General features: G+C 38.4%; 2 protein-coding genes across 4 annotated transcripts in view; both read left to right on the top strand.

Moving 5' to 3' along the window:
- Nucleotides 1–5530, top strand: part of pnrc1 (proline-rich nuclear receptor coactivator 1) — a 5696-nt gene extending 166 nt beyond the window's left edge. Inside the window, exons 1-2 of one of the 2 annotated variants that reach the window (XM_079887904.1) lie at nt 1–318; nt 4435–5530. The exon at nt 1–318 is cut by the window's left edge and continues 166 nt beyond it. In XM_079887904.1, the coding sequence (XP_079744030.1) occupies nt 94–318; nt 4435–4773 (564 nt within the window). In that variant the 5' untranslated portion in view covers nt 1–93 and the 3' untranslated portion in view covers nt 4774–5530. The remainder of the gene's footprint in view (nt 319–4434) is intronic. The other variant, XM_079887903.1, reaches the window with a different exon arrangement.
- LOC307168033 (snake venom 5'-nucleotidase-like) overlaps nt 1–10184 on the top strand; it is a 475297-nt gene that overhangs the window by 233148 nt on the left and 231965 nt on the right. The gene's annotated exons all lie outside the window — the stretch shown is intronic.

Raw genomic sequence — 10184 nt, 5'->3', positions numbered from 1 at the left:
CAAACATCTTCAGCAGCAGCAGCACCACCATCAGTTTCTGTTTACATCTGGGCGTGTTTGACACAAAGTTATCTGTATAGTGCAGCTGATATCATGCTGGGCGATGCTTTTGGACATCGAGTCGAGTCAAGCGTGGAGAATAAAGCAATGAAGATAAGCAGATCAAAGCAAGCGCTCTTGAAGAAGAGAGGACGAAACGTTCACAGTAAACACAACAAAGCATCAGCAAACAGCAACAAAAGCAGCTTTAAATCTCCATTAACCACCCATGAAGAGCTCAAACCAGCTCAGTCTAAAACAGCCACGAATAAACAACAGGTAACATGCGTTATTATTGCCCTGGTGATAACAGGCTTCTCGAGCATGTGCCGTGGCGCTTCCGCATGTTCAGGCATATTTGTTTTGGACTAAACGCTGATAGTATGTTTAGTCAGTGTAATAGTCTGTAAATAGGTTGATAACTGAAATCTTGTGGGTTTGAATCCTGGCAGACACTATATCAGCATCAATAGAGTGACTGAACCCCGCACTAAAGTAATGACCTGTAATTAGGGGTTCAATCACTGAAGTGTGTTTGTACTGATTCTTTCTTTTCCTCCTCTTCTTTATCATCATCATCGTCTTCTTTTCTGCCAGAAAATGTATGCAGGATGTTCAGAATGTACGCATCTGCTCAGGTGCAAAGAGACACACACACCCTTCCAACACTATAGCCTAATAGGACAATTTGCATTTTGGGTCTTAACTCTGGGACCCTGGGGGTTAAAAATAACATTATGTTTTTATAACACCTGCATCCTTGAGTATGATTTCATTGCTTTCTATATAAAGCTGGGCTATATGGGCAAAAAAAATTGTCATGATAAAAATGTTCATATCAGTTCAGGGCTCAACACTGACCCGGTGGCCCACCACAAAAAAATAAAAAAATAATAAATGCACAAATAAAATAGGCCTTGTTATTGTTTTAGGCCTAGATGTTTTTGATCCATGTAACCATAATAAATAATGTTATGACACCAAAAACTGTGAGCCTAACTCGTATAGTCAGTAATAAAATAAGAACAAATAATCAAAGCACAAATAAATACAACAGAACAAACTAAATAAACAGTTCTTTTCAGGTCTTTCATGTAGGTGTAAACTAGATTTTCAGGTCCAGAATTAGTAAACAAATGTAAAATATCCCTGCATAGTCTTCAATGTATAAATGTAGATTAACCCTTATTAAAGTTATTCAGTCAAGAGCAGTGAGCGATTTTATTTTTCTGTTTTGCTTAATTAACATGTAAAATAAACAGAAGGAATATTAGGCTGCTGTCACTTTAAGAGCTGCACGGATCCAATATACTGTTACACACGCATCTCATCTCATGTTTACCTTCACTTAAGACCGACTAAGCGACTATGTTTACGATGATACTCGACAAGACGGGCAATTTAACATAGTTTTGTGCAAATATGTTCATCCAGTGTATGTCATAATAGCAACACTATGAATGCCAATTGAATGATTTCACATATTTAATGAAAGCAAAGATGTCTGACTCTGAAATGTAACCTACATTTAGGCCTAATTCATGGAAATATATTTATTATTTATATTCAGTATACTGAATAATAACCCCTTCGAATACAATGTGTATTACATTTAAAAAATAATAACACTAGTAACACTATGCCACTTGGGGCCTTCTGTGCCAAATCTGGGTGGCCCATCTTACCCCAAGGGTCTAATTTTCAAAATCCAAATAAAAGATGCAACTTTTTACGCCACAAATCCAAAAACAATGTGTCCACAAATTTCTCATTAACAAATAGACACAAAAAACTTTGATATTCAACATGATGACGTCACAGATTACTATTTTACACAGATAAGATAAATTAACTTCAGAACGGTTTCGGCCTAATGTTGATATTCAGATGAAATGACAAAATTAAACAGCGTAGCCATTCATCAAAAGTGCTGAGATGAGATATTTGTTCAGGAAAAAAAATTAAATTCTTTCTGACTCCTTTAAGACTCGTGTGCTTATGAGGATACTTGCCAAAAATACCTATTTTGACATAATTCAGTGTGATTTTGTCGGTTCAAGCGCGATAAGACTTTAAAGAGATCTCAGATCGGTACCGGCGCTGTCTGAGAAGCGGCTTTCTGCGCGGGCATAACATATTACATATTACATATTGTTTCAACACCAGTTGGTTAGTTCCTACATGCTACAGAAGTGGGCATGGTAAGAGACTGACAACACAATGGCTTTTGATTCAGTTTTATTTCGCTCTCATTGATTTAAAAGCATCAAAGATTCCCACAAATTCACACTGCAATTCATCATTACATGCAACAAAATGAACAAATATTTTATACATGGTTTTGTAAGCTCACTGTAAATGACACAAAAATACAGCCAGCACAGCTCATTTAAAGCACAAATAAATGCACAGTTTGTACTCTGCATCAACTATATATGAATACGCTGTTGCATCTTTTATACATTTTGAGGCTTATTTTGTTGCATTTGTATATGCCGTTTGATCGGTTATGGAGCCGTGAAGTTTACTGGATGAATCGTGGATCTGTTGAAGAGAATTTATGTGAAGCACAAACTCATTTTTGATCCATTAATGCATCTCTCACTTACTGTATGCGATCTCACTGTTTGATGCCTGTCATAGGAAAGCAATGCGTGCTAATTTTTGCCAGGAATGAAAACGAGGCTGTGAGGGATAGAAGTACAGTGTTGTTTAACAAGATACTGATTGTTTGAAAAAAAAAAACTTGCAGTAGACAAAAAACTTGAGTAAAACAGGAGTTGTGAGGAAGATGATGTGCTCTAGGACCTTTATACAGTGCTTGCCATCATAAAGAATGCAAGTCTATCCCTCAAAGCCTCGTTTTCTTCCGCATTAAATTCAATATGGCGTCTAACCCGAATAAGGTCTATAGGTGTGAGAAAACAACACATCCTGTGACATTGACACGAAGACAAATTTAAACCCGGAAGATGAAAATAGTGCAAAAAAAGCCCAGCACTGGGTGTTTACTTCCAGGTCATGAACGCAGATACCCTTCAAACTGGAGCGTCGAAACAGGACAGAAAAATAACTCCCGACTGTTGCAACTTCCATGTTTATCTCAGATATTTTGCACCAGTTTCCCAGGAAGTGACGATTTTATTCTCTTGAACACATGAGATGAAACGCTGCTTTATTAGCAAATGTTTTATGCGATATTTGTGCATAAGTTAAATTCACAGTTTTGGATGGAAACACGGCTATAGTTGTGATTTGGTCAATTTGATTGAAAACACATGATTCAGAACGCTTTAGAGGGTTTCTGGTAGAGATCAGAGAGAGCACATGAGCTGTTGTCTGAATCTAATCTTGATATGGTGATGTTGTTACAGTGTAATTACTCAAATAAGTACTGTGTAATATTTATTAACTACATGTACTTACTATAGGGTTACTTGTAAATATGCAGAATTTACTGTTATTATATAGTAAGTACATGTAATGTGTGTAATTACGTCACCTTACAATAAAGTGGGTTAACCTTTATTTTAAGGTGTCTTTAGGCGCGTTTCCATTACAGATTTGCGCAAAACTTTTGCGATTTTTTTCTAAATGTCGACAAAAAACTATTGCGAAATGAAGCCGTTTCCATTAACTGATGTTATGCGACTAAACCTTCATTTTTCCTCTCGCGAGAAGTCATTCCAAAAATCATGGTAACAGACGTTGGTAGGATTATGTATATCCCAGCCACTGCACTGGCCATTATTATTAATGGAAGGAGATGTATGTGTGTTTTCCAAGCATTAATGGTAAGAAACGACCCTTATTATACTTGTGAGCGGCTCATATGAGGAGTTTCTGGGTGTTTCTCCCTCAGATCTGCTTCGAGGTCTTGATTGTGGCATTTATTTGAGGTTTAGAATCCATTATTCCTGTAATTCTTCTGTCTTATATGAGTTTAATAAAGAGCTCTGTCTCGTATTCTGTCCAAACACACCGCGTCATCTACGTCAGCTGACCTGTAAATGCGCAAAAACTGTTTCCAGTGCAGTTTTGCGAAATATTTATTTTTCGAATTGCCTGAAAAACCCCCTCATGTGAGCGTAAACACTTTTTTGCGATAAATGGGAGTTTTTGCGAAAATTACGTGTTTCCATTGGTCGTATTTTCAATTCGTAATGGGTAATGGGTAATGGAAACGCAGCTTTTGTTACAGTGTGATTATATATTTAAGCACTGAGTAATATTAAGCAACTACATGTACTTACTATAGGATTAGGGTTTGGTTGAGGGTTAGTTGCATGTAATTATGCATAATTTACTGTTATTACTATGGTAAGTGCATGTAACATATGTAACAAGGACACTGTGAAACCAAATGAAGTGTGACCGTTTCTTGTGTGTCTTCAGCAGCCGAAGTCCAAAAGCGAGTGTGATGAGCGAGGAAGCCAGTGTGTCCACAGGCTTGAGCAAACCGGCGAGAACCTGAGCAAACGCAGGCAGAGGAACGCGCCGGACAACACTCAGATCTCCATGCGCTCAGAGAAGATCCCGCTGAGGAGGGTGAGCGTCTGCGCTCCTGAGCTCCAGACGTACGCCGGAGCCAAGTTCAGCGAGCCGCCCTCGCCCAGCGTCCTCCCCAAACCGCCCCGGCACTGGGTGGGCGAGCGCCGGCTCCAGCACGACTGCAGCCGAGAGCAGATGTCCGAGCACCTGAAGAGCTTGCTCAAGGTCCAGGCCGAGCCCTGACCAACCGGACTGCTGGCGTCTCGTTGCAGAGAACTGTTTCGGAAAGCACACGGGTAAAAGAGATATTTGGGTGGATGCCCACTTGGACAATCACCATGAAGAACTGGACAGCTGACTGTGAGAAAATGGTGTGTTTTTTTAACCTTATATTGAAGTGCAGTGGACAGGGAACATCTCGTGGCAGAGAACTGTTGAACCGTGCTGTTGTTTCGGAAAGCACTCTTAAGTTAAACTTAAAGAAGCAAAAAGTGTATATTTTTTTGTGTTAATTTACTTGAAAAGTCCATGTAGTTTTGTTACTGAAGCTTATAGGTTGTTTTTTTATTTTTTTTGCATTAGTGTAAGACCAGTATACGTGTAATATTTTGCACAAGAATGAAAAGTGTATAAGAGATATTTGGGGCGGATGCCCACTTGGACAATCACCATGAAGAACTGGACAGATGAGAGTGCGAACAGAAAATGGTGTGTGTTTTTAACCTTGTATTGAAGCACAGTGGACCGTAAGGAACTAATTATGCCAATCTTCAAGCAATGATATGTTTTATTTCAATTGCTCTTTGTTTTTAATTGACTTAAGAATGTACCATCTTGCACATGGTCTGTTAGTGTCGGGATGTCGTGCTTGAACCTCTTCAAAACTCGTTTTCTCACTGCCTTTCCGCTGTATCGTCTGCATCACTTCAAAATGGAAAAAAAGGATACAGTAATAATTTTTATCTTTTTATTCTGCCCATTTTGAAATAAAGAGTTTTGGTCGCTGTTGTGTGTGTGTTAGACTTATTGATCTTAGACTTATTTTTGTTTAGTGTGTTGCAAAAGTGTTCATTCCTAATGTAAGTTATTCTCCCATTACTGAATAGCCAATTTATCACAGCTTATTTTCTAAGCCCTCAAAACTAGATATTCTTGTGCCCAATCAAAGGCCAATATTCCCCTCAAGTTAAAGTCCCCCTGTAGTGAAAATCAAGTGTTTAATGTTGTTTATATGTCTATGTGGTGTTTTAATGTGTTTAAAGACAAACCATGTGCAAATTCATAAGCCGACACCATTGCACCATTTTCCCTCAGTAAGTTGGCTGAGTGGATCTCTGAGCTGAGTGAGTGAGTGGAGGCGGGGCTCATTTGCATATTCATAGAACCCCGTTTACAAAAAATTAAATATGAATGTCATTTGGTGATCAAAGATGAGTTTTAAGGGATATAATTTTTGACTACAGGGGGACTGTTAAGGAACCCCTTAATGATAATTAGTTTATGATTTTTAAAGGAACCGTATGTAAGAAATGTATTTCAATTAATCATAAAATGGCCCTGATATGTCACTAGACATTAAGAAATCATGTTCATTTCAAATACTTATATCACTGACAACAGTAGTCCGGCCAGGATATTGTCATTTAAAAGTGAAGTTACACCGCTCTACAGCAATTCGTTAGCCTCATAGCATAATTGCCTAAGTTATATATATTTTTTTAATTACTTAGGCAATTATGCTATGAGGCTAACGAATTTGAAAGTGATTGCAGTACCAGTTTTGGCCACAATCTTACGGTTCCTTTAACCTTTGTTGCCCCCAGGCCCAGGCCACAATCCAATCTGGAATAATGTAAAACGCACTGTAAATCTCTATGAGAAGTCAACAGCATATATTCCATATAATAGTGACCAAAAAAAGTCAAAGCTGTAATTGCTGCCAGAGCATGTCCAATAAACCGTGAACACATTGCTTTCAATTAAAGGCACAAAATGTAACTTTTTGCTTTAAAAATAGCAAAAATCACTATATCTATGTTATATATTTTTTTTAGTTGTGTACTTACATTATTCCGACTGTTTCCAACAACTTTCAAACCAGGAGAAATTTGTAATTTAATTCGAAGACACGTCACATTTCTTTATTTCCGTTTTGTCGCCGTCAATGGCGTCATATCCGCGTTGTCCCTGGTTTCCGCTCGTACTGCCATAGCAACCAGAGCCTTCTGATAGTAACCAAAGCGACAGACGTAGAAACTGTGTAGTTCGCAAAGTCTATTTGCACGCTGTTGTTGTTTCGTTCAAACATTATGGACCATGGCAAGCAGACTTTGGATAAAAAAGGAGAACTAAAACGAGAATCAATATCAGCGCGGTGTTTTCGAGATGCCTAGAGCTCCCATAGACAGTATATAAACGAGAGCTCCACGTCCGAGACTTCGACCGCTCCTACATGTACTTTATTAAACAGGTGAGCACATTTACATAAAACTAATCAATGTTATATAGTTCAACAATGATAAAATGTTAGAATATGATCTATGTTATTCTAATGTTGATCTATCTTACTGCTAGTCTCATACAGACAAACTAACACATTAATTTCAACACATTCAAATGCAGTTTAGTGTGATAGTGTAATGTTAGACCAAGTGAAACAGCGCTGCGTTACCTCACAAGTTTAATTTGTCTAATAAACTGACCTGTGAGTAGTAATTCTGCACTTGCGTGTAGTTCGGTAGAATGAAATGTCCATATTCCCGAACTGCTTCATATCACAGTCATGATAAAAGCATCGATGTATTTACTCATCCATAAACATTATTAGATCGGTCGGCTTGACGTTGACGACAAGATCCATAATTCTTAGCAAATGTTGCGTCATCAAACTACGCCTTTGTTATTGTAAAGAGGTTAGCGACCCCTAGCGGCGAAAAATTCCATACTGTACGTTTAAGGAACCCCTTAATGATAATTAGTTTATGATTTTTAAAGGAACCGTATGTAAGAAATGTATTTCAATTAATCATAAAATGGCCCTGATATGTCACTAGTCATTAAGAAATCATGTTCATTTCAAATACTTATATCACTGACAACAGTAGTCCGGCCAGGATATTGTCATTTAAAAGTGAAGTTGCAGCCCTCAGCTGATGTTGATGTTGTCATGTTGTGTTTTGGCCTGAAGCGCCGCCCTCCACCGATCTACTAATCACGAAGTCAGTAGTGTTTCGGCATCCGGGTTGCCAGCTCTGCTCTAGTTACCACAGCTGCAGCTACAAACGTGTCAGATAAAAAATGTCTAACGTTATGAAACCTAAAAGACTTCGTTATGAATCCGAAATACGCAAAACATCTCTCATGGAGCATAAACATAATTAACAGAAAAAAACTTACTGTGTAGGACTCGTCACTTGCCATTGGAAGCTCCTTGTAGCAGCCTACGTTCCTGCTGGATCCTGCAGCCTAACTGGCAACCTCGAGTCGGAGGGGATACACCGCTCTACAGTAATTCATTAGCCTCATAGCATAATTGCCTAAGTTATATTTTTAAAAAATGACTTAGGCAATTATGCTATGAGGCTAACGAATTTGAAAGTGATTGCAGTACTAGTTTTGGCCACAATCTTACATACGGTTCCTTTAACCTTTGTTGCCACCAGGCCCAGGCCACAATCCAATCTGGAATAATGTAAAACGCACTGTAAATCTCTATGAGAAGTCAACAGCATATATTCCATATAATAGTGACCAAAAAAAGTCAAAGCTGTAATTGCTGCCAGAGCATGTCCAATAAACCGTGAACACATTGCTTTCAATTAAAGGCACAAAATGTAACTTTTTTTGCTTTGAAAATAGCAAAAATCACTATATCTATGTTATATATTTTTTTTAGTTGTGTACTTACATTATCCCGACTGTTTCCAACAACTTTCAAACCAGGAGAAATTTGTAATTTAATTCGAAGACACGGCACATTTCTTTATTTCCGTTTTGTCGCCGTCAATGGCGTCATATCCGCGTTGTCCCTGGTTTCCGCTCGTACTGCCATAGCAACCAGAGCCTTCTGATAGTAACCAAAGCGACAGACGTAGAAACTGTGTAGTTCGCAAAGTCTATTTGCACGCTGTTGTTGTTTCGTTCAAACATTATGGACCATGGCAAGCAGACTTTGGATAAAAAAGGAGAACTAAAACGAGAATCAATATCAGCGCGGTGTTTTCGAGATGCCGAGAGCTCCCATAGACAGTATATAAACGAGAGCTCCACATCCGAGACTTCGACCGCTCCTACATGTACTTTATTAAACAGGTGAGCACATTTACATAAAACTAATCAATGTTATATAGTTCAACAATGATAAAATGTTAGAATATGATCTATGTTATTCTAATGTTGATCTAGCACTGCTAGTCTCATACAGACAAACTAACACATTAATTTCAACACATTCAAATGCAGTTTAGTGTGATAGTGTAATGTTAGACCAAGTGAAACAGCGCTGCGTTACCTCACAAGTTTAATTTGTCTAATAAACTGACCTGTGTGTAGTAATTCTGCACTTGCGTGTAGTTCGGTAGAATGAAATGTCCATATTCCCGAACTGCTTCATATCACAGTCATGATAAAAACATCGATGTATTCAGTCATCCATAAACATTATTAGATCGGTCGGCTTGACGTTGACGACAAGATCCATAATTCTTAGCAAATGTTGCGTCATCAAACTACGCCTTTGTTATTGTAAAGAGGTTAGCGACCCCTAGCGGCGAAAAATTCCATACTGTACGTTTAAGGAACCCCTTAATGATAATTAGTTTATGATTTTTAAAGGAACCGTATGTAAGAAATGTATTTCAATTAATCATAAAATGGCCCTGATATGTCACTAGACATTAAGAAATCATGTTCATTTCAAATACTTATATCACTGACAACAGTAGTCCGGCCAGGATATTGTCATTATAAAAGTGAAGTTGCAGCCCTCAACTGATGTTGATGTTGTCATGTTGTGTTTTGGCCTGATGCGCCGCCCTCCACCGATCTACTAATCACGAAGTCAGTAGTGTTTCGGCATCCGTGTTGCCAGCTCTGCTCTAGTTACCACAGCTGCAGCTACAAACGTGTCAGATAAAAAATGTCTAACGTTATGAAACCTAAAAGACTTCGCTATGAATCCGAAATACGCAAAACATCTCTCATGGAGCATAAACATAATTAACAGAAAAAAATTACTGTGTAGGACTCGTCACTTGCCATTGGAAGCTCCTTGTAGCAGCCTACGTTCCTGCTGGATCCTGCAGCCTAACTGGCAACCTCGAGTCGGAGGGGATACACCGCTCTACAGTAATTCATTAGCCTCATAGCATAATTGCCTAAGTTATATTTTAAAAAAATGACTTAGGCAATTATGCTATGAGGCTAACGAATTTGAAAGTGATTGCAGTACCAGTTTTGGCCACAATCTTACATACGGTTCCTTTAACCTTTGTTGCCACCAGGCCCAGGCCACAATCCCATCTGGAATAATGTAAAACGCACTGTAAATCTCTATGAGAAGTCAACAGCATATATTCCATATAATAGTGACCAAAAAAAGTCAAAGCTGTAATTGCTGCCAGAGCATGTCCAATAAACCGTGAACACATTGCTTT

The sequence above is a fragment of the Squalius cephalus genome, assembly GCF_949319135.1.
Source record: "Squalius cephalus genome assembly, chromosome: 12".
Lineage (NCBI taxonomy): Eukaryota > Metazoa > Chordata > Actinopteri > Cypriniformes > Leuciscidae > Squalius > Squalius cephalus.
The sequence above is the reverse complement of the archived record's forward strand: the minus strand, read 5'-3'. Positions and strand labels throughout refer to the sequence as shown.